General features: G+C 43.6%; 1 protein-coding gene across 2 annotated transcripts; it reads left to right on the top strand.

Annotated features, from left to right (window-relative positions):
- The first annotated feature begins 217 nt into the window (after positions 1–217).
- On the top strand, positions 218–27,961 carry LY9 (lymphocyte antigen 9). Of its 2 annotated transcripts, XM_045876729.3 has the most exons (10): positions 218–371; positions 3,991–4,320; positions 14,545–14,820; positions 15,301–15,630; positions 16,848–17,117; positions 19,374–19,475; positions 20,379–20,432; positions 23,530–23,798; positions 24,171–24,242; positions 27,187–27,961. In XM_045876729.3, the coding sequence occupies exons 1-10, from the start codon at positions 248–250 to the stop codon at positions 27,286–27,288; spliced, it is 1,929 nt and encodes a 642-aa protein (XP_045732685.1). In that variant the 5' UTR covers positions 218–247; the 3' UTR covers positions 27,289–27,961. The 2 variants fall into 2 exon arrangements, with proteins under 2 accessions (XP_045732685.1, XP_064449856.1); XM_064593786.1 differs by lacking the exon at positions 16,848–17,117.
- Positions 27,962–27,974: the final 13 nt, after the last annotated feature.

Here is a 27,974-nt window from a genome sequence, read left to right on the forward strand (position 1 = left end):
TAATCTCAGAAGCAGCAAGCAGCACATTCTACTCAGCATCAGCAAGCCAGGATACCCACCCCACACGGAGAAGAGGCGACTACAGGGGCACCTGGCTGGCTCAGTCGGTAGAGCAAGTGACTCTTGATCTCGGGACCCCTTCCCCAGCCCGAACAAGTGGGAGGAGTCTGTGGTGCCGGATACAAACAAGGCTCCCTGAGACGCACAGGCGCACAAGCCGAGAGTCTGTGGTAAGTGCTTCCTCATCATGGCAGGCCCAGCGCGACACCCAGATGACTGGGCTCTACGGCCCTTCTCCAGTAAACCGCAGAAGACCAAGCCACACATACCCTCTTCCTTTCTCTGGACCCGTCTCCTCTTCCTGCTCATGGGTAAGTCCCCGTTATGGCCACCACCGCTTGCTAGTGGTGTCCCTCTGGGGCTGGTCACTTTGTTTGCTGGGGTTCTTATTGGTAAAATCAGGAGACTCCTCTCCTTGTGGTAATTCTTCTGCGGGCTCCACCGTAGTCCTCTGTGTGTGTGCGCATATGCACAGTCACTCACCATGAGTAGGTGACATTCTAGCCCCCGTCTCAAGTAACTCTGGGCTCAGACTATGTTCCTCTCACTCTGACATTTTCCTGCTAAGAAACACCAAGTGATGAGCATCTCATCTTTGCTCACCATAGAAACATTACAAGCATCATGGCTCCTTATATCCATACCCAACTCTTGGGGTGCTTCCTGGTTGTGTTGGATCAACCTGAAGTTCACCAATCTAATGTCACCCAAGCTTCAGATGACCAATAAGTAAATTTCAAGGCAAAGAGGCATCTCCCTCTGTCTAACTCCACCAATTGGGGATGACCTCAAACTTCACTGTTTTTGTCTAGCAGGGATTTTTTTTTTTTTTTAAGATTTTATTTATTTATTTGAGAAAGAGAGAGAGAGAGAGAGCACAAGAGTGGGGCGGGGTCAGAGGGAGAAGCAAACTCCCCACTGAGAAGGGAGCCTAATGCGGGGCTTGATCCCAGGACTCTGGAATCATGAGCTGAAGGCTGCCGCTTAACTGACTGAGCCACCCAGGCGCCACTAGCAGGGAGTTTCTTTGATGCTTTTGTGTCTCCAAGGAGTGGTTTCAGGAACTTAGGAGGCAGTAGGGTGAAAAGTCCTTCCACTTCAGTATGTCAAGGAGCCAAGAATGTCCTGTCCCCGTTTTGGGGAGCAAGAATTCCTGTCCCCTTCAAGGTCCTTTTAGCTGGACTAAGAATCAAATTGACATAAGACAGATTAACAGGAAAAAGTCAAATTTAATAGCATATATATGGGGAATCCACACAGATGTGGAAATTTCAAAGACTATCAGGCAAAATGAGGTATTTATGTCATCCAAACTAAGGAGAAGGGGGCAAGGGGTCTGGGACTTCAGAGGGAAGGAATGTAGTTCACAGGGCAATGCAGAGAAGAGCAGATGTTTGGTAATTAGGTGTTTCCCCTGCCATGCAGATGGACCACTCAGATAAAATTCACCTCTGCTAGTAACCCTTATTCTGGGAAAGACGCCCAATTTAGATTCTTCTATGTAGTTAAGGGAGGGGCAAAAGCTTCCCTTGAGCCCACAGGGTCTCGATTGCCTTCAGCTCAGAATAATCTTCATGCCCAAGTGGCCCACGTTGGAGCAGCCTGTCCTTTGCCCCTACAAGTACCAGAAACATTTGAAATTAAATCTTTGCTCCATTATTTCCTAGCTATGTGAGCCTCTGTTTCTTAAATGTAGAATGTGACTGGTAAGATGTATCATGCAAGACTCTCTTGTAGATTAAAAACGGTATATGTAAGCAAGCGCTTGGCACATAGTTGGTGGAAGCTGATTGTTAAAATAATCACTAAGTGCATTATTTGGAAACTACTAAAGGCGGGGAAGCCAAATTCAGTTATCACAATCATTGAACACTCTTATTTTTTGCCAAATGGCGTAGTTCAAAATAAGATGGCTGATACCTGGGACTCCTGTCACTATACTGGGAGTCATGTAGCATTGTTTACTGCAACAATAACAGGATTTGACCCATATGAACCACATACCACCCCCTTTGCTGACAGTCTGTGTGCTTTTGCTTATCTTTGATGTGAGGAGAGATGGGTGCAGTTGTAAGTGCTCAGCCAAGACTCAGGACCTTCTGGGGTCCTAGGATGGAGGGTGTCAACGCTCTTGGCCTCCACATTCTGGGGCATCATGTACATGGAATCTGGGCTCTGCAGCTGACCAACCCCGTCATCTCAGCAAGTGGCTAAAACTCTCAAAATTTTAGCTCCTCGTCTGTAAACAGGAGCTAATTTTCAGGTAACTTTGAGGATTGGATGAGGTAATTTCTACAAAGTACTAATATGTCATAGCAATCACAAACAGTATCTTCCAGATGGGAAGATCTCTCTTTCAGGTAGCTTCAAACCAGCATCGCACCAACCCAGTTTCTGCTTTCTGACTGCCCCCAGCATCCCCCTGAACTGACCTAGCCTAGCTTGTCCAAGGTCCCTAGCCCTGCGTCCTCCTAGCTGCCTCTCTACAAGGTCCAAGTTCTTGACCGATATGGCTAGAGAATCATCCCCCAGTCCCTGGCCCTGCACCAATCTGCACCAATCTAGGTGTCTCTTCTATGTGTCTGCATAACTCTGTACCCTCTGGGCCTTCAGAGCACACCTCAGCCTCTTTCCATCCCTCCAGGCTGTGCTTCAGCTTTTCCTCTCTTTCTAACATTTTCATTTTTTTTGTAAAGATTTTATTTATTTATTTGACAGAGAGAGAGACACAGTGAGAGAGGGAACACAAACAGGGGGACTGGGAGAGGGAGAAGCAGGCTTCCCGTGGAGCAGGGAGCCCGATGTGGGGCTCAATCCCAGGACCCTGGGATCATGACCTGAGCTGATGGCAGACGCTTCACAGACTGAGCCACCCAGGCGCCCTTCTCTAACATTTTCTACTTACTTTTCCACCCAGATTCCTGGAGTAATCTGGGTCCTGAACCCATCTGATTTGATTTGGAATTTTCAGAGGACTCTCCAGAGCCTCAGAAGTCCTTGAATCTGGGAATCCAGGCTGGGGTCACCCAGCAGACACTCACAGGGCCCCTGCAAGCAAATGAGCTGCCTCGAGTGATCCTGGGCCTGTGGAAGCCATGGTAACAATGTTTATCAGGGATCTTGGTCTTTCCTGAGATGAGGAAATCAGGAGCGGAATCCATGCTACTTCACTATTCCCAACCCCAAACCTTGTTCCTAAGGACAGACCAGATTTCCTTGGCCAAGGCAAAGCCAGTCTGAGATCCCCTGGACAATGAGGAAAAGGAAGACTGAGATAGAGATGAGAAATGCTCCTTTTGTGGCTGACATTTTATTATGAAAATTTTTGAACACAGAGAAAACTTGAAAGAATTTTGCACTAACACGCATGTGCTTCCCACCCTGGCTCTACCATTACTTTCACTTCACTTCCCTTCTCACACACCTGTCCATCTATCCACCCTACTAGCCATCCATCAACCCATCTCATTTTTTACAAGGTGCTCCTTTTTTACTTCTTTTCTTTATGATTTACAGCAATCTATTTTTATTCAATCTCTACCATATCCCTAAAGGAAGATAGTATAGGTATGAACATTTCTGTTTTATAGATGAGTAAACTGATTCTCAGGGAAATTCAAAAATTCACCCAAAGTCACCAGGCTAATTTCCTCATTGGGACAGAAACCCAGAAAGTCTGTTTTACTGATTATTGTAGATGCGCTTATGGGATAGAGTGTTTTGTAAGTGAGGGAATGAATGAATGATTCTGCTGGGCAACAAGCCTAGAGGGAGGAGGGCAGGAATTCCATTTCATTTCTCAACCTCTGACATTTATTTCCAATATGTTTTTATTGAATGAATGAATGAATGAATGAATGAATGAATGAGTGAGTGAATGAAGGGTGAGGAGTCCAGCTGCTCCTCCAAGTCCCTCTTCTGTCTCTACAGGGCTAGGAGCCTCTGGAAAGGACTCAACCCCAACAGTGGTGCCTGGGATTCTAGGGCGTTCGGTAACTTTCCCCCTGAACATTTCAGTAGACACAGAGTTTGAGCACGTCACCTGGAATGGTCCCCGAGGTGCTCTTGCTTTAGCAACTGCAGAAGGAAAGATTTTCTTTATGGTCAAAAGCTACCAGGACCGACTAACCATCAGCTGGAACAGTTTCTCCTTGTCTCTCAGCAACCTGACTTTGGAAGATGCAGGATCCTACAAAGCCCAGATAAACCGTAAGACTTCTACATTCACCACTGACAAGGAATTTATGTTGCATGTCTATGGTGAGTTCCAGAGAGCTTCTGTGGGTTTTTATTATTTATTTATTTATTTATTTATTTATTTATTTATTTATTTAAGATTTTATGTATTTATTTTGAGAGGAGGCAGGCAAAGGGAGAGAGAGAATCTGAAACAGACTCCACCGGGCTCAATCTTATGGCCCCAGATCATGACCTGAGCTGAAATCAAGAGCTGGGTGCTCAACCGACTAAGCCACCCAGGAACACCTGATCTTTTATTTGTTTTTTAAGATTTGTTTGTTTGTTTGTTTGGGAATGTGAGAGAGAGAGAGAGCATGGGCAGGGGAGAGGGACAGAGGGAGAGGGACAAGCAGACTCCCTACTGAGCATGAAGCTGGAAGTGGGGTTCAATCCCAGGACCCTGAGATCATGACCTGAGGCAGAGGCAGAGGCTTAACTGACTGAGCCACCCAGGTGCCCCTGATCTTTTATTTTTAAAATATATTTTTAAAAGATTTATTTATTTATTTATTTGAGACAGAATGAGAGAGAGAGAGAGCTCATGAGAGGGGGGAGGGTCAGAGGGAGAAGCAGGTTCCCCGCCGAGCCGGGAGCCCGATGCAGGACTCCAGGATCATGACCCGAGCCGAAGGCAGTCGCTTAACCGACTGAGCCACCCAGGTGCCCCTGATCTTTTATTTTTAAAAGCAGATTTTTTTTCTCCCTAGGTGTTTATCTCTCTAAGACAAATAGGACTACCATGTTGGTCCTTTTCCCCCAGTTCCATAAATACAGATGTCAGAGTGAAAACACAGCCAAAATATTTTTAAGAGCCATTTGTATTTCTTTTTTTTTTTTAAAAGATTTTATTTATTTATTTGACAGAGAGAGGCACAGCGAGAGAGGGAACACAAGCAGGGGGAGTGGGAGAGGGAGAAGCAGGCTCCCCGCTGAGCAAAGAGCCCGATGCGGGGCTCGATCCCAGGACCCTGGGATCATGACCTGAGCTGAAGGCAGACGCCCAACGACTGAGCCACCCAGGCGCCCCGAGCCATTTGTATTTCTTTTCTGCAACTCTTTTAATATCCTTTACCCATCTGTACTAGCTTGCTAGGGTTGCCATAACAAAATACCACAGACTGGGTGGTTTAAACCATGGAAACTTATTTTCACAGTTCTGGAGGGTGGAAGTCCAAGATCAAGCTGTCAGCAGGTTGAGTTTCTTCTGAGACCTTGCTATTAGGCTTGCAGATAGTCATCTTTTTGATATGCCCTCATATGGTCGTCCTTCTGTTTTTATCATCTGTCTCCTAATCTCCTCTTCTTATAAGGACACCAGTCATTTTGGATTAGACCATTCTAATGACCTCATTTAACTTAATGACCTCTATCTCCAAATGTAGTCCTATATCCAAATAAAATCATGTTCTGAGGTACTGGGAATTAGGGCTTCAACATATGAACTTTGGAAAGACACAATTCAGCCATTGGCAGCACATTTCTTTCAGATAATTTGACCTTTTTTATTGATTTGTTGAGTGCTCTGCATATGTTAAAGAAATGGAATTATATGCAGCGAATAGAAATAGAATGAATGAGCTCAATATGTACCGACATACAACAATTTCCAACATATATTGTTAACTTTTTAAAAATTCCAGCATAGTTAACATACAGTGTTATATTAGTTTCAGGTGTACAATATGGTGATTCAACCCTTCCATACATCACCTGGTGCTCATCATGAGAAGTGTACTCTTAATCCCCTTCACTTAGTTCACCCATCCCCTACCCACCCTCTGGCAACCATCAGTGTGTTCTCTGTAGTTAAGAATCTGTTTTTTGGTTTGTCTTTTTTTCCTTTGTTCATTTTGTTTCTTAAATCCCACATATGAATGAAATCATATGGCTTTTGTCTTTCTCTGACTAACTTATTTCACTTAGCAAAATATTCTCTAGAACCATCCATGTTGTTACAAATTATAAGATTTCATTCCTTCTTATGGCTGACTAATATTCATATATCTACACCATATCTTCTTTATCCATTCATCTATCAATAGACACTTGGGCTGCTTCTGTAATTTAGCTATTGTAAATAATGCTGTTATAAACACAAGGGTGCATGTATCTTTTCAAATTAGTGTTTTCATATTCTTTGGGTAAATACCCCGTACTGGAATTACTGGATCATATGTTAGTTCTATTTTTAACTTTTTGAGGAACCTCCATACTGTTTCCACAGTGGCTGCACTAATTTGCATTCCCACCAACAGTGCACGAGAGTTCCTTTTTCTCCACGTCCTTGCTAACACTTGCTGTTTCTTGTGTTTTTTATTTTAGCCATTCTGACAGGTATGAGATGATATCTCACTGTGGTTTTTTTTTTTTTTTAAAGATTTTATTTATTTATTTATTTGACAGAGAAAGACACAGCGAGAGAGGGAACAGAAGCAGGGGGAGTGGGAGAGGGAGAAGCAGGCTCCCCGCCGAGCAGCGAGCCCGATGCGGGACTCGATCCAGGGACTCCAGGATCATGACCTGAGCCGAAGGCAATCGCTTAACCAACTGAGCCACCCAGGCGCCCCTCACTGTGGTTTTGATTTGCATTTCCTTGATGATTAGTGATTATGAGCATCTTTTCATGCGTCTGTTGGCCATCTGGATGTCTTCTTTGGGAAAATGTTCATGTTTTCTGCCCATTTTTAATTGGATTATTTATTTTGGGGGTGTTGAATTGTATAAGTTCTTTATATATTTTGGATACTAACCCTTTATCAAATATGTCATTTACAAATATCTTCTCCCATTCAGTAGGTTGTCTTTTAGTTTTGTTGATTGTTTCTTTTGATGTGCAGAAGCTTTTTATTTTGATGTAGTCCCAACCGTTTATTTTTGCTTTTGTTGCCCTTGCCTCAGGAGACATATCTATAAAAATGTTGCTATAGCTAAGTTAGAGAAATTATTGCCTGTGCTTTCTTCTAGGATTTTTGTGGTTTCAAGTCTCACATTTAGGTCCTTAGTCCATTTTGAGTTTATTTTTGTATATGGTGTAAGAAAGTGGTTCAATTTCTTTCTTTTGCATGTAGCTTTCCAGTTTTCTTAACACCATCTGTTGACTCTTTTTCCCATTGCATATTCTTGCTTCCTTTGTCAAATATTAATTGACCATGTAATCATGGGTTTATTTTTGGGCTCTCTATTCTGTTCCATTTATCTATGTGTCCATTTTGGTGCCAAACCATATTCTTTGATTACTTCCGTTTTGTAGCATATCTTGAAATCTGGTATCAGGATAACTCCGGTTTTGTTCTTCTTTTTCAAGATTGCTTTGGCTATTCAGGTTCTTGTGTGGTTCCCTACAAATTTTAGGATTGTTTGTTCTAGTTCTGTGAAAAATGTTTTTGGTATTTTGATAGGGATTGCATTAAATCTGTAGATTGCTTTGGGTTACGTGGACATTTTAATAATATTTGTTCTTCCAATCCATGAGCGTGGAATATCTTTCCATTTATTTAGGTCATCTTCAATTTCCTTCATCAGTGTTTTACAGTTTTCAGAGTACAGGTCTTTCACCTCCTTGGTTAAATTTATTTCTGAGTAGGGTGCCTGGGTGGCTCAGTTGGTTAAGCGACTGCCTTCGGCTCAGGTCATGATCCTGGAGTCCCTGGATCGAGTCCCGCATCGGGCTCCCTGCTCGGCAGGGAGTCTGCTTCTCCCTCTGACCCTCCTCCCTCTCATGCTCTCTGTCTCTCATTCTCTCTGTCTCAAATAAATAAATAAAATCTTAAAAAAAAAATTTATTTCTGAGTATTTCATTATTTTTGGTGCAATTGTAAATGAGATTGTTTTCTTAATTTCTCTTTCTGCTTCTTCATTATTAGTGTATAGAAATACAATGGATTTCTATATATTGATTTTGAATCCTGCAACCTTACTGAATTCATTTATCAGTTCTAGTAGTTTTTTGGTAGAATCTTTAGGGTTTTCTATACATAGTATCATGTCATCTGCAAATAGTGAAAATTTTACTTCTTTGTTACCAATTTGGATGTCTTTTATCTCTTTTTGTTGTCTGATTGCTATGGCTAGGACACCCAGTACTATGTTGAATAAACGTGGTGAGAGTGGACATCCTTGTCTTGTTCCTGACCTTAGGCGGGAAGCTCTCAGTTATTCACCACTGAGTAAAATGTTAGCTGTGGGTTTTTTATATATGGCCTTTACTATGTTGAGGTATGTTCCCTCTAAACCTACTTTGTTGAGGATTTTTATAATGAATGGATGTTGTAGTTTGCCAAATGCTTTTTCTGTAGCTATTTAAATGATCAAATGGTTTTTATCATTCCTCTTGTTGATGTAGTGTACCATGTTGATTGATTTGTGAACCACCTTTGCATCCCAGGAATAAATCCCAATCGATCGTGGTGAATGATTTGTTAAATGTATTGTTGGACTCAGTTTGCTAATATTTTGTTGAGGATTTTGCATCTATGTTCATCAGAAATATTGGCCTGTAGTTTTCTTTTTTCTTTTTCTTTTCTTTCTTTCTTTTTTTTTTTTTTTTTGTAGTGTCTTTATCTGGTTTTGGAATCAGAGTAATGCTGGCCTCATAGAATGAATTTGCAAGCTTTCTTTTCTCTTTTATTTTTTGGAATAGTTTGAGAATAATAGGCATTAATTCTTCTTTAACTGGTAGAATTCAACTATGAAGCTGTCTGGTGCTGGACTTTTATTTTGGGAGAGTTTTTTTTATTATTGATTCTATTTCATTGCTGGTAATCAGTCTGTTCCTGTTTTCTATTTCTTTATGATTCAGTTTTGGGAGGTTATATGTTTCTAGGAATTCATCCATCTCTTCTAGATTATCCAATTTGTTTGCATATAATTTTTCATAATATTCTCTTATAATCCTTTGTATTTCTGTGGTGTGAGTTGTTATTTCTCCTCTTTTGTTTCTGATTTTATTTATTTGAGTCTCTCTATCTATATATCTCTTTCTCTCCCCCTCCCGGCCCCCCCCACCCCACCCCCGATACTGGCTAAAGGTTTATCAATGTTGTTGATCTTTTCTTTTTTTAAAAAAAAGATTTTACTTAGTTATTTGAGAGCGAGAGAGCACAAGCAGGGGGAGCAGCAGAGGGAGAGGGAGAAGTAAGCCCCCTGCTGAGCAGGGAGCCTGATGTGGGGCTCGACCCCAGGATCGGGGGCAGACACTTAACTGACTGAGCCACCAGGCACCCCTGTTGATCTTTTCAAAGAACTGGTTCCTGGTTTCATTGATCTGTTCTGTTGTTTTTTTAGCTTCTATTTCATTTATTTCTGCTCTAATATAGATTATTTCCTTCCTTCTACTGGTTTCGGGTTTTGTTTGTTCTTCTTTTAATAGCTCCTTTAGGCATAAAGTTAGGTTGTGTATTTGAGATTTTTTTTTGCTTCTTGAGGTAGGCCTATATTGCTCTAAACTTCCTTCTTAGACCAGATTTTGCTGCATCCCAAAGATTTTGGACCACTGTGTTTTCATTTTCATTTGTCTCCATGTATTTTTTTTATTTCTTCTTTGACTTCTTGGTTGACCCACTCATTGTTTAGTAGCATGTTATTTAACTTCCATGTATTTGTGTTCTTCCCAAATTTTTTCTTGTGATTGATTTCTAGTTTCATAGTGTTGTTGTCAGAAACGATGCATGGTACGACTTTGTTCTTTTTGAACTCGTTGAGACTTGTTTAGTGGCCTAGTATGTGACCTACTCTGAAGAATGTTCCATGTGCACTTTAAAAGAATGTGTATTGTACTGTTTTAGGATGAAATGTTCTGAATATATCTGTTAGATTCATCTGGTCCAATGTGTCATCCAAAGTCATTTGTTTCCTTGTTGCTTTTCTGTTTGGATTATCTATCCATTGATGCAAGTGGGGTATTGTACTGTCGTATGGTGGGTTATCTACTATTGTATTACTATCAATTACTTCCTTTTTATTTGTCATTAGCTGTTTTGTGTATTTGGGTACTCCTATGTTGGGTGCATAAATATTTACAATTGTTATATCTTCTTGTTGGATTGTACCCTTTATGATTATATAGTGTCCTTTTTTGTCTCTTGTTACAGTCTTTGTTTTAAAGTCTATTTTGTCCAATACAAGTATTGCATCCCCAGCTTTCTTTTCATTTCCACTAGCATAATAAATTCTTTTCCATCCCTTCACTTTCAATCTGCATGTGTCTTTAGGTCTGAAATGAGGCTCTTGGAGGCAGCACATAGATAGGTCTTGCTTTTTTATCCATTCTGTCATCCTATGTCTTTTGATTGGAGCTTTCAGTCCATTTACATTCAAAATAATTATTGATAGGTATGTACTTATTGCCATTTTGTTACTTGTTTATGGTTATTTTTGTAGTTATCCTCTGTTTCTTTTCTTGCTCTCTTGTATTATGGTTTGTTGGCTTTCTTTAGTGATATGCTTAGATTATGTTCCATTTATTTTTTTGCATATCTATTACTAGTTTTGATTTGTGCTTGCCATTATAGGTTTCTATATAACATCTTCTCCATATAGCAGTCTATATTAAGTTGATGGTCACTTAAATTTGAACACACTTTTTACTCCTCTCCCTCCCACAGTTTAAGTATATGGTGTCATACTTTATATCCTTTTAGTGAATCCTTTGATTGATTTCTATAGATAAACTTATTTTTACTACTTTTCTTACTCCCACTTCTGATCTTTCCTTTCCACTCAGAGAGGCCCCTTTAACATTTCTTATAGGGCTGGTTTAGTAGTCATGAATTCCTTTAACTTTTGTCTGGGAAACTCTTTGTCTCTCCTTCTATTCTAAATGGTAGCTCTTGCTGGATAGAATATTCTTGGTTGCAGGTTTTTTCCTTTCAGCATTTTGAATATATCATGACACACCCTTCTGGCCTACAAAGTTTCTGCTAAAAAATTAGCTCATAGCATTATGGGATCTTCCTTGTATGTAACTGTTTTCTCTTGCTGCTTTTAAAATTCTTTATCACTACTTTTTGCCATTTTAATTACTATGTGTTTTGGTGCGAACCTTCTTGGGTTGACTTTGGGGACTCTCTGTGCCTCCTAGATCTGGATTTCTGTCTCCTTCCTCAGATTCAGTAAGTTTTCAACTATTATTTCTTCAAATGAATTTTCTGCTCCCCTTTCTCTCTCTTCCCCTTCTGGAATCACTACATTGAGTATGTTATTACACTTGATGGTGTTGCTGAATTCCCTAAGTCTATTTTCAGTTTTTATTTTTTTTTCCTCTCTCCCATTCAGCTTGATTGCTTTCCATTACTCTGTCCTGTAGATCACTGATTCATTCACCTGCTTCTTCTAGTCTACTTTTTATTCCATCTGTGTATTTTTTTTTAAGATTTATTTATTTATTTTAGAGAGAGAGAGAGAGAGAGAGAGATCATGAGTGGGAGGGGCAGAGGAAGAAGAATCTCAAGCAGACTCCATGCTGAGCATGGAGCCCAAAGTGAGGCTCACTCTCACGACCCTGAGATCACAACCTGAGCTGAAAGCAAGAGTCGGATGTTTAACTGACTGTGCCATCCAAGTATTTTTAATTTCAGTTATTGAGTTCTTCTTCTCTGCTTGGTTCTTTTTTATGTTTTCTATTTCTTTTTTAAAGGTCTCACTGAGGTCCTCCACTCCTCTCAAGTCCAGTGAGTATCTTTATGACCATTACTTGAAATTCTCCATCCGGCATATTACTTATCTCAGTTTCTTTTATCTCTGTTGCCATGAGTCTGTCCTGTTCTTTCATCTGGGACATATTCCTCTTTCTCCTCATTTTGTCTAATTCTCTGTGTCTGTTTATTTTTTTTTATTAACATATAATGTACTATTTGTTTCAGGGGTAAGGTCTGTAATTCATCAGTTTTACATAATTCACAGTGTTCACATAGCACATACCCTCCCCAATGTCCATCACCAGCCACCCCATCCCTCCCATCTGTGTCTGTTTATATGTGGTAGGAAAGTCAGTTGTGTCTCATGCTCTTGAAAGTAGTGGCCTTATAAAGAAGAGGTCCTGGAGTGCCCTGAAGTGCAATGTTCCCATTCACCAGAAATTGGAGCTCTAGGGGTGTCTCTTATATGTGTTGTGTATGCCCTAATGGTGTGGCTGAGACAATTTTGCCTTCAGTCGAGTCATCTGCAATGACATCCTTGTTTGTTGTGGGCAGGGTTTGGTCCTTGTGTTATTAGTGGGCCAGTCTAGGGCTGCCTGGGCTTGAGTTGAGTCAGACCAGGCATTTGCCAGAGATGCAATAGCACTGAATACAGGGTGCTTTCCTTGTTTTGTTCCCTGAGAAGCTTTCATTGGTGGGCAAGGCCTGCATTCAGACCAGATGTCTGCCCTTAGCCCATTGCTAGGGCAACGGTTGGACTCGTGTGTGTGTGTGTGTGTGTGTGTGTGTGATTATCTTCCCTTCTCCCTGGGATAGGAATCACTTTGGAGTGGTGCTGGCCCCTGCTGGCACTCCTTGCACACTGCCAGGTTTGTGGCACCACTTTGGGTGGGCTTTGGCCAGGGCGCACTGGAGGGGGCAGGACCACAGGAGAACTCAGGGGCAAGCTGGGCAGTGTTATCAAGGTTTGCGCCAGTGGGCTGCAGGAGAGGACCTATAGCAAATGGGACCCAGGCAAGCTGGGTTGGAGGGGGCAGATCTGCAGAAGTGGGGGGTTGGGTGGAGGGCAGGGTATCTGGTGTTAGCAAGGTGTGTGCAGGTCTGCTGTGGGAGGGGACCTGGAATGGAGGCATGACTGTAAGGGGCATGTCTACAGGAAAATGTGGGGGTCGAGGGTGCTATTAGCAAGTTAGGTATGGTTGGCACTGCACTAGTTCCCACAGGTATCCATGTGTCTAGGCTGGGGAGGGGGGGCAGGGGAGGGAAATGATGTCCTTCAACTCCTTTGTTCCTGGAGAAGTCTCCCAATGATCTCTGCCCCTCTAGCACATGCTCTGAGATTAGTAAACAAATCTCCTTCCCATATATTCAAGGTGTTTTTCAAACTGTTGCTTCTATGCTGTTTGTTGTGCTGCCTCTTTAAGGGCAGGGATTCAGTTTCCTCTCCCCCTCCCAGAGCCCAGCCAGCTGAATTTTAAAGTTCCAGGTGTTAAGTCCCGCTGATTATAAGAACTCATGAAATTAGGCCCCTCTGGTTTTTCAAAACCAAATGTTATGGGGATTCATCTTCCCTGCGTGAGAGTCTGTTTCTGTCCCTCCTCTGCACCCACACCATCCCTCCCTCACATGGACAGTCCTATGGGTCCATTTAGCTCCCAGCTGCATCTCTGCCTTTCCTACCCTCTTTGATGTGACCTCTTCTATATGTTTAGCTGTGGAGCATTTGTTCTGGCAGTCTTCAGGTCATTTTCTGGGTTATTTACATTGATGTGGGTGTTATCTAGTTGTATCCATGGGACAAGTGAGCTTAAGGTTCTTCTACTCTGCCATCTTCGCCAGAAATCCAATGTATTATTAAATTTTAGAGGGTTCAGGACAGTATAAATATAGTATACTATCATGTATGTATCTATACCTAGAATATTTCTAGAAAGATCAATAAGAAATTCGTAACAGTAATTCCTAGGGAGAGGAAATAGGTAGCTGGAGACAAGAAAGCTTGCTTTTTTAATTATGTACACTTTTTTGTATCTTTTCAATTTATATATTTCCAATTCCTCCAAAAAAGCCAACTTAAACACACACACACACACACACACACTGTGGTTAGAGGAAATGGAACAAAGGGAAAGGAAAGGATCAGGAAGAAGGTCTGGAAGCACAACGGTCATAAATTCAGACTAAAAGGCAAAAGCAACTCAAATTCTAGAGGCAGAGCTCCCTGTTCCACAGTGTTTGGGGCTGCCTCATTTATCTATTTATTCACCAAACACTCAAGAGAGACTTTTATGGGCCATTCAGGTGTTAGATATTCAGGCACAGGCATTGGCCCTGTCCTTAAGTAGTTCATATACTGATGTGGGGAGAGAGGAGTAATCACACTAGTGTCATGTTGAGTCACGGAGATAACACCTATACAGGATTTATGGAAGTGTAGAAGAGAGGCACTCGGTCTAGGCTGCAGTGGGAAGCTAAGAGAAAACTTCCCCTGGAACAGGTATTCTGGCTTCTTCCTTCTATCCCTAGGTCTTCTATCATCACCACCTTCTCCCAGCCCTTTCCTGCTGCAGCAAGGATCTGAGTAATCTCCTCATTGCTGTTGTCCCTACAGAGCAGGTGCCGGAGCCTCAAGTCATCATGAAGTCTGTGAACATGTCTGATAGTGGCTCCTGTAACATTACCTTGATTTGCTTTGTGGAGAGGGCAGGGACAAGTGTTCTGTACAGCTGGACCCTGAGGGACACCCAAGCGTCTGAATCCCATGAGGGCTCCACTTTCATCATCCACTGGAGGCTGTGTGACCCAGACCTGCCATATACCTGCACAGCCAGGAACCCAGTCAGCCAGAACACCTCCAGCCCCGTCCATGCCCGGCAGTTCTGTACAGGTATGGGCTCCACTTAGGTCCTCCAGGGGATTCCAGAAATGGTCTGAGCAGCTGTGAAGTTTAAACCGCCAGGGTTCTGGCAGGACACAGGTGGAGTGGGGAAGAAGACAGGCTTGAAGAACTCTTGTTCTCTACCCTCCGGGGCCTGAAAGAGACTGGCAGGGCACTTGGGAACTCCCAGGGAACTGTGAAACTCTAAGGGTAGAGCAAGGGAAGGGAAGAGAATATGGATGAAGAGATCTAGTTTGTTCTTTGTTTGTTTGAGGTCTCCTCAGAAGGACAGGGAGGGCAAGAGAGGCCTGAGTATGCAAAAGGCAGAGCCAGGTGCATATGACACGTGTTCATGGGATGCCTCATCAGAGGAAGGGAAAGGAGGTGTGGGCAAGAGGGCCTATGGGGCTTCCATCTCCTTCAGGCAGGCTGAGGGTTAAGAGAAGAGAGCCAGTGACTGAAGCCGCAATGTTTCATCTCTGACTGCAGATCCAGGAGCCTCCAGAGGAGAGTCAATGGGGGAGATGGTGGTGGGGATCCTGGGGGAGTCAGTCACCCTGCCCCTAACACTCTCGGCCAGTCACTCCGGAGAGAACGTCATCTGGATGTTTAACACATCTATTATCAGCAAAGAGCAGAAAGAAGCAGCAACAGCTGATCCATTCATTAAGTTCAGGGATCCCAACAAGAACTCTAGCCAAGACTACTCCCTGATGATTGGCCAGCTAAAGATGGAGAATGCTGGCCACTACTATGCCTATGTGTGCTCAAAGGCCTCCAGAGTCATCAGCACAAAACACATCACCCTGCTCGTCTACGGTGAGTTTCTGAGCAGAGCACTCATCATTAGATTCTTTCCCTGAGATGTTTCTCTTCTTTGCTGCTTTCCCTGCCTCCCTCCTCCCTCGAGCCTCTCTTCCTACCAAAATGCCTCAGATCACTAGGACACCTATTGAGTCCAGACCAGTCAACTCACAGGAAGAAAAATCTCCAGCCAGCAGCTGGGCAAAATCTACCTGCCAAGGTCCCCCTTTTACTAAGTTTCCAGTTAATCTCCACCACCCAACCTTCAGTACTTGCTCCTGTCCTCCTGCATTGCTTGTCAGGTGGGTCTCAGAACTCTTCAACCCGCATTTTTATAGAATATAAGGGCACAGCTGGCTGGAGTGGACTCAGAGAAGACTGAGGAGAAAGGCTTTAGTGTCCAAAGACCCTATGACCTCCACGAGGGACGGTTGCTTGGCTCTCCCGAGTGTGAGGGACAGAACTTGCAGTCTTCTCCTCAGGCTTTGGCCTCGCAGGAGCTTGTCTTGGCAGTTGGGCTTACACTTGCCAGCTCCTTCACCTGTACCATCCAGACATGGTCATCACATCCCCTGTCTGGGTTTGCTGGTGTCTAAGTATCTGTGAAGAATCACTGTGCGTGGTCCCATTAAAATATGCTGGAAGTCAGCTAGTCCACATCTATAGCATACTGTGACTCAAATATTTAAAAAAAGGCAAGAAGATTAAGTAAAAATAATAATAAACTGGGAACAATTGGAGCCAATGTTATATTTCTTTTAAAATTGCTAATATTTATTGAGCACTAACTCTATGTCAGCACTGCACTCACCTCTTTACACTTTATCTCCTGGATAAAAAACTTAGATGATGGAACCTCAACATGTAAGTCTTCAAGAGTCTTCAAAGCACATGGGACATTGTACTTACCTGTGTCGATGGGTTTGCTAGTTCTTCACAAGGTACTGTATAGAGTAATGTGGTATCTTTTTTTCCAGTTTTCATTAACTCCTCTATTTAACATCTGAGCATCAAACGCCCAAAGAGGTGAAGTGATATGTCTGAGATTTCATGACTACCAAGAGAAAGGCCAGGTGCACTCCAAAATGTCTGTGACTTCTGGAGGCACTTTCTCAGCCCTAATGCAGTGTCAACACACAACTTCATGAGTGTATTCTGGTTGAGTGAAGACGTGGTGACTGCCCAGCAGGCAGACCTCACTCTGCATTAGGTCTGTCTTTCTCCTCACACAGGGAGATTGAAGAAGCCAAAAATTACCTGGCATCCTGGGCTTGCTGAGGATGGCATCTGCAGGGTCAGCCTGACATGCTCAGTGGAGGACAGTGGACACAATGTGACATATAGATGGACCCCTATACCGAAAGGAACCTTCGAGTCCCAAGGGGGACCTCACCTCAATGTCTCTTGGACAAGTGGTGAAATTCATCCCAACTTCACATGCATCACCAGCAACCCTGTCAGCAACAGCTCCCAGCAGTTTCTTTCCGGCAACATCTGTCCAGGTTACCCTTTATCTCTGCTCAGTCAGACCTCAGGGCCTTGGATGCTTGGGTCCAAGTGTTTGCATTCTGAGTGGTTCTTTATGAAGTGCAGTGAGGGAGTGTGGGCAAGAGTGCTTTAGAGTAGCATATTCCAATAGAAATATAATGGGAATCACACATGTAATTTACACTTTCTATTTTTTTTAAAGATTTTATTATTATTTATTTGACAGAGAGACACAGTGAGAGAGGGAACACAAGCTGGGGGAGTGGGAGAGGGAGAAGCAGGCTTCCCACGGAGCAGGGAGCCCGACGTGGGGCTCAATCCCAGGACCCTGGGATCATGACCTGAGCTGAAGGCAGACGCTTAATGACTGAGCCACCCAGGTGCCCCTAATTTACACTTTCTAATAGCCACATTAGATAAAGCCAAAAGAAACAAGTAAAACTAACTTTAATAATATGTTTTATTTAACCCCCTAAATCCAAAATATCACCATTTTGGATTGTATTCAATACAATATCCTTAAGATAATTTACATTTCATGTTGTACTAAGTTTTTGAATCCAGTATGTATTTTACACTAACAGCCCGTCTCAATTCAGATGCCAAATTTCCATGGGAGGTACTTGATCTGTATTCAGATTTCATAAAAGTTACAGTTGAAAAAAATAGATTTACATATCCAAGTTTTTCCAAACCTACTTATCAGCTTTTCAATAAGGAATTGAATCGCCATATTTCAATTTCAATTTTAATTTTTTAAAAATCAAATAAAATAAGCAATTTAGTTCTTCAGTCATACTGGCCACATTCCAAGGGCTCATACCATGGCTTATGGCTACCATACTTGGACAGCACAGTGTCAGGAGTTAGTGGAGATGAGTTGATAGAAATTGATAGGTTAAGGAGGGGCGCCTGGGTGGCTCAGTCCTTAAGCGTCTGCCTTTGGCTCAGGTCATGATCCCAGGGTCCTGGGATGGAGCCCCACTTCGGGCTCCCTGCTCCATGGGAAGCCTGCTTCTCCCTCTCCCACTCCCCCTGCTTGTGTTCCCTCTCTCACTGTCTCTCTCTGTCAAAAAATAAATTTAAAAGGGGCGCCTGGGTGGCTCAGTTGGTTAAGCGACTGCCTTCGGCTCAGGTCATGATCCTGGAGTCCCGGGATCGAGTCCCGCATCGGGCTCCCTGCTCGGCTGGGAGTCTGCTTCTCCCTCTGACCCTCCTCCCTCTCATGCTCTCTGTCTCTCATTCTCTCTGTCTCAAATAAATAAATAAAATCTTTTAAATAAATAAATAAATTTAAAAAATCGTACCAAAAAAAAAAAGAAGAGGGGCGCCTGGGTGGCTCAGTTGGTTAAGCGACTGCCTTCGGCTCAGGTCATGATCCTGGAGTCCCGGGATCGAGTCCCACATCGGGCTCCCTGCTCAGCGGGGAGTCTGTTTCTTCCTCTCCCGCTCCCCCCTCTTGTGCTCTTTCTCTCTCTCACTCTCTCTCTCAAATAAATAAATAAAATCTTTAAAAAAAAAAAAGAAGAAGAAGAAATTGATAGGTGAAGGAATGCAGACCACAAAGGAACACAGACTGTGAGTGGAAGCTAGAAAGAAAGCCCTAGTGGCTCTTACTAGATGCCAGGCACTATTATATCCTTGTGCATTTTAACACAATTAACTTCACAATAATCTTACACAGCAAATACTCTTACTATTCTCCATTACATAAAGACACTGAGACTCAAAAAGGATAAGGGACTTGCCCAAGGTCACACAGCAAAAGCATGACTGGAACCCTGAGTTCTGTGCTCTGTTCTGCTCTAGAAGGAAGTAGAAAAAAGGAAGGTTTACCTAGGGTGACAATGCTAGGTCAGGCTGGCAGACGGACTTAGAGCCCTATTAAGTGGAGTCTTGACTCTGTCTCGAGCCTAGAACTGCCCTTACACTATTTACAGAGAGGAGCAGTGTAGTGTGATGGATAAGGGTATCCTAGGATCAGGCAGCCTGCATTCAAATCCTGTTCAGGTATTTAAGACTCTGGACACTGAGCAAGGCATAAATTTCTCTACCTCAGGACAGTGTCTGCCTTAAGTACTGCTATACCTTCTAGCCCAGAACAATGCCTGCTCAATAAATAGTTGTAGAATGAATGAATGAAAAGGCATATTTTCTGCAATAACATGAGATTTTAAGAGGCAGGTAGGATGGCCATTATGCTTTGTCCATTGTTTGTTCCAATCTCCTTGTCATTATTTATATTAATATCATTCATTTCCTCTTCATAGCGCCTGAGAGAAACACAGAGCTTTACATTGGGCTCTCCTTGATGGCCTCCATCCTGTGCTTTGGGATCTTCATCTGGTGCATTTGGAAGCGAAAAAGACCGTGTGGGTTTCTGAGATCATTGGTACCTGCCAGCACTAGACCATGCCCTCTCATGATCCCCTCTTACCCCCACTCTCCCAAAAGTTCATTTCTTCTCAGAGTGATGGGGGGAAGGGCTGTTAGTTGGGACTCTAAATTTAGTTACAAATCCTTGAAACCTGACTCAAACTACCTTTAAAAGGGGGGGAGGGTGCAGGAGGTGTGATTTATTATTTTGAGACTCACATAATCAATCTGTGGGAAAGACAGGGAAGGAGCTGACCTTAGGGACAAATGTTACCAGAGTCTCAAAAATCACCAGAGCCCTCCATCTCTCACCTTTACTTTTCTCTTTGAGCTGAGGGGCAGGGTGGGGGTGGGGTGTGCCACAACCCAGCAATTGGTAGCTCCAGACTCACACCTACTAAGATATGCCACCAGGAAGAGAAAAAAGATGTTTCCCTCCAACTCGAAATATCTCTGATTGGCGCAGCCTTGGGTCATGTGGCCATTGCTTGGCCCAATCTCTGTGGCCAATGGGATTAGCTATTATGATTGGCAGCTCCCTCAGAATTTCCTATTGCAGGGGAAATGGAATAGTTCCCAGAAAGAGCATATTGGTTAGAACACATAGGATCCCTAGAACAATTCCTGCAAGACAGCAAACAAATCTGATGATTGGCTACCAGAGAGGGGACAGAGGGATGGCAGGAGGCTCCAGGGCCCTCTCCTCATTTGAAGATGACCTTAGGATTCTGGTCACCCTGTCCCATGGGTCCCTAGTCACATCAGGGTTCACCTCCTCCCTAGAGCCTTTTTCTTGTCTTTGTCCCTGGAAATCTCTCCCTGTCTCCTTTGACACTCAGAATCAGACGCCGCTGTCCTCACAGACCTATTGATGAACCTTCTGTACCTTGGTTTGTCAGGTTCAGACCCAGCCTCCAGCTCCAGCCACGCTGAAACCCCAACAGACGCACCAGGTAATATCACCCATGATACAGGCTGTGGGGTCCCTGGGTCAGATGGAAGCTCCAAAGCCTGGCTGTTTATTTGGTGTGATCTGCCAACCGGCAACATGAGCACCACCCAGGAGCTTGTTAGAAATGCAAATCTTGGGCACCACCCCAGATACTGAGCTCTAGCCTGCATCTTAAGGTGAATCATAAGCTTGTTAAAGTTGAAGAAGTACTGTGGTTTGGAGAAGGAAGGTGGTCTGGGGAACAGAAACCACAACCAGGAAGGACTCAGGAAAGATGGTAATCAGAGCTAGGGGAGGCAGCCTGTCCTCTGGGGTCTCTAAGGTTCCTCGGGCATTATCATCACTTAAATGTGGCCTCCGGTGAGGATGGAGTTATTTTCCTCACTCCAAGAATGGAGGAACAAAGGCCAGATAGAATGATAGAAACTGTGGTAGGAGCAAAACTAAAACCTAATTAAAATTAAAACCCATGAGACTGTCTAGGACACCTATTACCCAAGAACATCACTGAGGCAGTAGTTTTCCAACTTTTAAAAAAGCTAAGGAATAAAAAAAAAAAAAGCTAAGGAATGCTTTCTTCAAACAAAATACTGTGCAACACCCCAATAGCGCAAAGTGTGCAAAAGTGGAACTGTCCTGATGGGTATTGGAGCTGTGAGCTGAGATGCCTGCATCTTACCACCCCCCTTTCCCATCGCTCCGTCCTCAATTACCACCCTGAACTCTAAGCTCTGGAGTTCTAAGGAATTCCCAAACTCCACCCACTGGGACAACCCTGCTATAAAAAAACCCAGGTAACCTCTCATGGAGGAGATCCCTCAAAGAGATGGAACAGAAGGAGTGATGGGTGGGATGGGTGGGATGCCAGCGGCTCAAGTAATCCAACAGTGCAGACTTTTCGGATGGGAAAATGTAATCAAGAGAAAAGGACCAAGAAGTGGGAATGAGGCTAAGTGTGGAGCTTCCCATCAGCTCCCTCCTCACAGCTGGGGGGCAGACCCTGGTCTCCCCCAGCCTGTGCCCTTGTTCCTTGGTGCTCTGGGCACAGGAGTAAGGAAGTAGGGACACCACTGTCACCTCTGCTCTTCCTCCTTCCCCAGCACCTTTCCTCAGCTCCCAAGGTCTGCTTCTTTAACCTCCCCAGCATCTCTCCAATGTCTCCTCTTCTCTAGATCTTCTGTCACTGCCAAGGTTCGTCATGTCACAATTCTTTTGTTTATTGAATAGGGTTTTTATATTGAAAAGTCATATATTCACATAGTATACAGTTTAATCTCCTTCCCAATCCCAATCTCCTGGTACCCCCAAAAGGCCTTCATAATTAAGATGCATTTCAAAATCCTTTAGGGGTCTTTAATGCATTTATGGGCACTAAATATATTTGAGCATGTGTGTGTGTTTGTGTGTGTGTGTGTGTGTGTAGGTACCTTTCCTTTAATTACACATATGGGAGCAAACTATAGCATTTTCTTGAACCTTGCTTTTTTAACTTAAGAGAATATCCTAGTAATATTAACATATGTAAGACTGACTCCCATTTATTCCATCCTACAGATGTGCCTTAATTTATTTAACTAGTCCTCATTAACAGACATTCCCATTCCTTGTTAATTCTTCTCTAAAATAGTATACCAGTTTCCTAACTGGCCATTCCTTCCCCAGGGTTTCTCTCTTCTATCCCTTCTGCTCATCACTTTGCCAAGTCAACACTGACTGCTCTAAAGCCATCAATGGCTCCTCATGGCCTTTGTCTGTTACTCAAAAGGCAATAAAACCTAGGGCCCAAGTGTATGTGTTCTGAGGTCAGATAGTCCTGTATTTGAATCTCAATTCTGCTCATTAGTGATCTTGGGCAATTCAATCTCTATGCATCAGTTTCCTTACCTTGTAAAATATGTGCGCCCAATTCTTAGAGTTGCTGTGAGTACTGAGTGGGTCAGTGCCAACAGTGTGAACTCAATAGGTGGTAATTACTGTTATATTCTCATTCAGTATTTAACCAGACCATGCTTTACCTACTTTTTTCCTATGCAAATCCCATAGGGAGCAGTTTTGAGTATTAGTTAAGAACAACAGGAAAAAAAAAAAAGAACATCAGGGACTAGGTTTCCAACATTCAAATCCCGACCCTACCACTTACTCAGGCAAATATTTACCCTTATGTGCTCCAGTTTCCTCATCTGCAAAATATATATATATATATAGTTTTTGTTTTATGTGGTTTCATGCAGATTGAATAAGTTTATTAGTGAAAAGTGTTTAGACTGCTGTCTGATACATACTAGGCACTTGGTAAGTGTGAGCCATTATTATTCTACACACAGAATGGGCTGCTTGCTGTGTCCCCAAAGGCACCTAGACATGTACCTAGTGTGCCAACCAATTGTTCAATACAGACACCCATTCTGATTGTCCTACACCCAGTCCATTGCATCTGTTAAATATTTTGAATGCCATCTTTTCCCAAAAGAAAGGGTTTCACACCTGCCCTTAATCATGCTGCTTCTTCAACCAAGAATAGCCTGTCACTCATCAAAATCCCACCCCTCCATCAAGGTCCACCTCAATCCCACCACTTTCATGAGCTCTCCTCTGCTTCTTAACCAGAGACCATGTCCTCACATTTTCCTCACGCTTTTCATGTCACCCTCAGCAGAGCTGGGCTTGCATTCATTGATTTCTGTATGGATCTGACCCCCCACTAGACAGTGTCCTCCTTCAAGAGCAGGTCTAATGACCTTTGTGTTTTCCCAGAGTATACACCATGGCACTTAGGATGGCTTAGCCAACAGAGCCAGTTTGGCTCACTGAGCGTTGCTAAGTCCATCTCATGTCACACTCCATGAATGTTTACCAAGTGGAAATGAGTGAATGCTTGAAAGGAAGGAGGAAGGGAGAGTGGAATGGAGTCCCTGTGGGGAGACAGGAAAACAACCTCTCCTCCAGTTCTTTGGGCCTCACCTGGAGTAGAAGTCAGAGCAGGTTGGATCCTTGCACAAAACAAGAAGGAGGTGGGGGTTGGCACACTTTTTACCAAGCCCGCACGATGTGTTCAAAACTCACTGCTGACCACCCACTATGCAATATGCTCTCCCAAGGGTATCAGAAGCTGGACACTTTCCCTAAGACTGCCAAGCAAGAGCATAGCCCCACCTCCGAGAGCAGTGAAACAACGGAGAAGAACCAGGAGAGGACTGGCAGAGCCAAGGCTAGAAGACACCAGGAGCATGACTTGCTCACTCAGGAAAGCACTGGATCTGACTCATCATCTGAAGGGCAAGCAGAATATGATCTCGTCACTCCGGAAAGCAAGGTGCCTGCGTCTGTGGACAACACGGTGTATACGCAAGTGTTCCTCAACTTGCAGGTGAACTCTTTGGATCAGTACACCTTCCCTCCTCCTCTACTTCTAGGACCATCCAATATCCTGGATGACTAGTCCTTCCAAACTGGGGCCAGAACCAGCAGCACATGGGCAGATAATTGTAGCTCTATCCATGTTTACCAAACCTTGGGGTCCCTTGGAATGAAAGAGCTAATCCTCAGCTCCCAAGCTTGGGCCATTGATGAGGGAGATGTGAGCAACCAGAAGCAAGGTCCCCACTGCACTAAGGTAGCCACCACCCTCTGTGTGAAACCTAAACCCGGTGGGGTGTCCCCTCTCCCTATGGGCTGAAGGTGAAACTCTGGAAAGCTCTCATCTGGTGATTATGGATAGTCTGATGTTGGTCTGTTACAGGGAAAGACCCCAGTTCCTGAGCAGAAAGAAAGTTCAGCCACAATCTACAGCTGTGTACAGACATCTCAGAAGGTGAGAACAATTTTCTCTGTATCCCAAGGCTCCTAAAGCAAAGAACTATTACACAGACCATTTTAACTGAACGTCTTAGATCCCCATGGCAAAGGAGCTTAGGTTCTCTCCACTATGCATCCCCCGGACACACTCCATGGTCAACAGAGATGCTTAAACAAATATTTCTGATTCACATCTGTTTGGCCAAAGGCTGAACATTTCTAATTGATTTAATAATGTTTTATACTGATTATTAACACTGACCAGAATGAGAAGCTGTAAACACAAATACTGTATGATCTATATATATTTCTAAATCTATTTCTAACCCTAATCTTAATCCACCTCAATGGCAATTTCCAAAAACAATTGGAAATTAGCCAATAGTCCAATGTCAAGATTTTTTGGAAAATGTGCTATTAACTACAACATACTGGTTTTATTGTGATGTTAAAAGATCCCTTAAAGGTAGAATTTACCATTAAATAATAATAATAATGACTAACTTTCACATCAAGTTCATAAAACATTGACAAACATATTCTCATGTGATCCCTAGAACACCTCTACAAATGTATTGTCATCCACATTTTCTAGCAAAAGAAGCTGAGATTTCACAGAAGCTAATTTTGCCTAACACAGACAGTAGTTGGACTTTCAGGATTAAAAACCAGAAAGAGGGGTGCCTGGGTGGCTCAGTCGGTTAAGCGTCTGCCTTTGGCTCAGGTCATGATCCCAGGATCCTGGGATCCAGCCCCGCATCAGGCTCCCTGCTCAGCTGGGAGCCTGCTTCTCCCTCTCTCTCTGTCCCTCCCTCTACTTGTGTTCTCTCTCTCTCTCCCTGTCAAATAAATAAATAAAATCTTTTAAAAATATAAAAATACGGGGCGCCTGGGTGGCTCAGTTGGTTAAGCATCTGCCTTTGGCTCAGATCATGATCTCAGAGTCCTGGGATTGAGCCCCCCTGTCGGGATCCCTGCTCAGTGGGGAATCTTCTTCTCCCTCCCCTTCTCCCTCTGCCCCTCCTGACCCAGTTCATGCTCTCTCTCTCTCAAATAAATAAAATCTTTAAATATATATGTGTGTGTGTGTGTGTGTGTGTGTATATATATATATATATATATATATATAAAAAATAAGAACCACAAAGAGTTTTAAAATAATCCTGAATAATCTTAACCAATTAACCTTGACCTGATTCTAGCTGCCGGCTCTGCTTTCACTTCCCTGAAAACATTGGGTCCATATATACTTTTGTTTTCAAATCTCTCCCAGAATTCCCTCCCTGTTTTTCCTCCTTGTTTTAACATGCTCAAACAAAATATTTTCAAAGATTTATTTACTTATTTTAGAGAGGGAGGGGCAGAGGGAGAGAGAGAATCTTAAGCAGACTCCCTGCTGTGCGCCGAGCCAGACGCAGAGCTCCGTTTCACCACCCTGAGATCATGACCGGAGCCGAAATCAAGAGTCAGATGCTTAACCGACTGAGCCACCCAGGCACCCCCAAACAAGATTTTAAAAAAAGAAAAACTCTCAAAGTTTTTCAGTTATACTACTTATCTGTGACTGATGAATCAATCAATAGATACTTATTGAACATCTTTTGTTTGCCCAGAACTAGGCTGAATGCTGTGGGGTTTTAGATATATCTAAGGCATTATCCTTAATCTTGAAGACTGTGGTCTTACCTGGCTTTCAGTGGAGGAGGAGTGGAGCCAATTCAATCACCTAGAAGGGAAATGAAAACGCTCTACATACTACTTGTTAGGTGTGCAGTTCCCAAGGGTTTTCCAGATATTGGAAGTGGGAGATACCACCGCACAGAGGTAGACAGGAAAGGCTTCATGAAAAAAATAATTTGGATTGCACCTTAAAAGATGGATAGAATTTGCTCAGTAAGCTTTTGTGCAGATATGCAGCCATCAACCGTCATCTACCTCATGTCCTGTCTTGTGAAATGTTGCCTATGCTGAGCCAATAAGATAATTCACCTGTGGCCTTGAGACCTCATCTGTACTTTTCACTATATTCCCAAAGCTGCTTTCTACTCCGACCTGGCCCTTTGTGTTTGGGCCAATACTGGTCAATCTTAAAGTCATGGACATCAGTCCCTACTCTGAGTTTCAGAATGACTTTGAGTCACCTCTGGTCTGGTCAGTCCTGCATGGCTCCCACACCACCCCAAGGACTCCAGATCCCTGCAACCACCCTCATTCACAGTCTAAGTGGAAATGAATTGGAAATGAATGCATTTCTTCAGCCAAGGTCTTGACAGAATTTATCCCTTGCCTTCAGAATTTTTAGGACCACGAATCTTGATTCTGGGTCCCCTGAGGCTATCATTGCCCACTTGGTCAGGAAATTCTCAAACCTACTTCAGCCTTTATTTTCTGACATGTGTCTCTGCATGATATCTCAAAGGTTTATGCTGTTCCCGAGCTATTCCTGACACCCTGCCTCCCCTCCTCTCTGCATCAGCTCACATCTCACCTGCTCCTCAGGGCCTTCTGTGAACAAGGAGTCCTCAGAGCCCTGGGAACATGAAGGCCTACAAGTCTGGACCATTACTTTGATGCATAATCTCTACCACCTGGAATATCTTTCTACAGATATTTGTCTTGCTTCTCCAGCCAGGACAGAGACTGAGCTCATTAGACAGTAGCTTCTTGAGAGCAAGGCCTTTTATTGCCATTTTTGTATTCCCTCAACCTGCTGCACTAAATCACCCTCTATCTCCCTTACAGAGAGCCTAGCCAACTTTCCAGCAGGAGGTTCTGCATAAATGCCTGCCATCAGCTTGATGGATTGTTCCATCCCTAGGCCAGTCCATATGACCTGACTACCTACAGCATGGACCAGTCTTAGCCTGGCCTGACCTCCCTCTCTCACCAGCACAGGGCCAAGGAAACCAGGGCCTCCCAGACTTTATTAACCATATGCTTGTGTGTCTTTTGGCTCACAGGTGATGCCACCACCACAACAGGATGATCTTGAGTCTCCTGAAAGCCCTACCTATGAAAATTTCAGCTGCAGAGAAAAGCAGCTGCTGCCTCTCTCCCTGTAGTTGGAGAGTCTGCTGGACGGTGTAGGGCCTGCGCTTTTACAGACAGAAGCACTTCAGAATTGTCTTCAGTGTCTCAAAGATGCATGGGTTTCCCCCTCCCGCTTCCTTCCACCCCTGTGACTACCCAAGCCCATTAATAGATCAGACACAGGCTCCTTCTTGGAGTCCCCAGCCTTCAAGCTGTCCCTGCTCTGTCCGTCTCCTTGTGTGCTCATACAGTTTCCCCTCTCAGCTCAGATGCACCACCTCAGAGCTCAGCCAAGACTGGTCCAGTGTTGTTGAAAGGACTCTGGACCTTCACACCATCTTCTAAAGAGGGGCTAAAATGAATCCAATGGATATTCTCACACATGGACGCAAAGACCTATGTAAATCGTGTCCACTGTAGTATCTTTTAAATAAAAGGACAGAAATAACCTAAATGTCCATTTAGTAGGAATGTGGTTAAATGTGTGATAGTGTACCCATGTGACAACAAGCCCTGCCACTTCTGTAAAGAAAGGAAAGACTAGGGGCGCCTGAGTGGCTCAGTGGTCAAGCGTCTCCCTTTGGCTTGGGTGGTGATCCCAGGGGCCTACTTCTTCCTCTCCCTCTGCCATTCCCCCTGCTTGCACTCTCTCTCTCTGTCAAATAAACAAATTAAATCTTATGGAAGGAAGGGAGGAAGGGGGCGGAGGGAGGGAGGG

Source organism: Mirounga angustirostris, unplaced genomic scaffold, assembly GCF_029215605.1.
Source record: "Mirounga angustirostris isolate CCGP_5_RB_7025 unplaced genomic scaffold, mMirAng1.0.hap1 SCAF_6, whole genome shotgun sequence".
In the NCBI taxonomy this organism is placed as follows: domain Eukaryota; kingdom Metazoa; phylum Chordata; class Mammalia; order Carnivora; family Phocidae; genus Mirounga; species Mirounga angustirostris.

Coding starts and splice junctions, on each gene's coding strand:
- LY9 (XM_045876729.3), top strand. CDS start 248: ATGGCAGGCCCAGCGCGACACCCAGATGACTGGGCTCTACGGCCCTTC. Junction 4,321..14,544: donor ATTTATGTTGCATGTCTATG/GTGAGTTCCAGA, acceptor TTGTCCCTACAG/AGCAGGTGCCGGAGCCTCAA. Junction 23,799..24,170: donor AAGTGTTCCTCAACTTGCAG/GTGAACTCTTTG, acceptor GGTCTGTTACAG/GGAAAGACCCCAGTTCCTGA.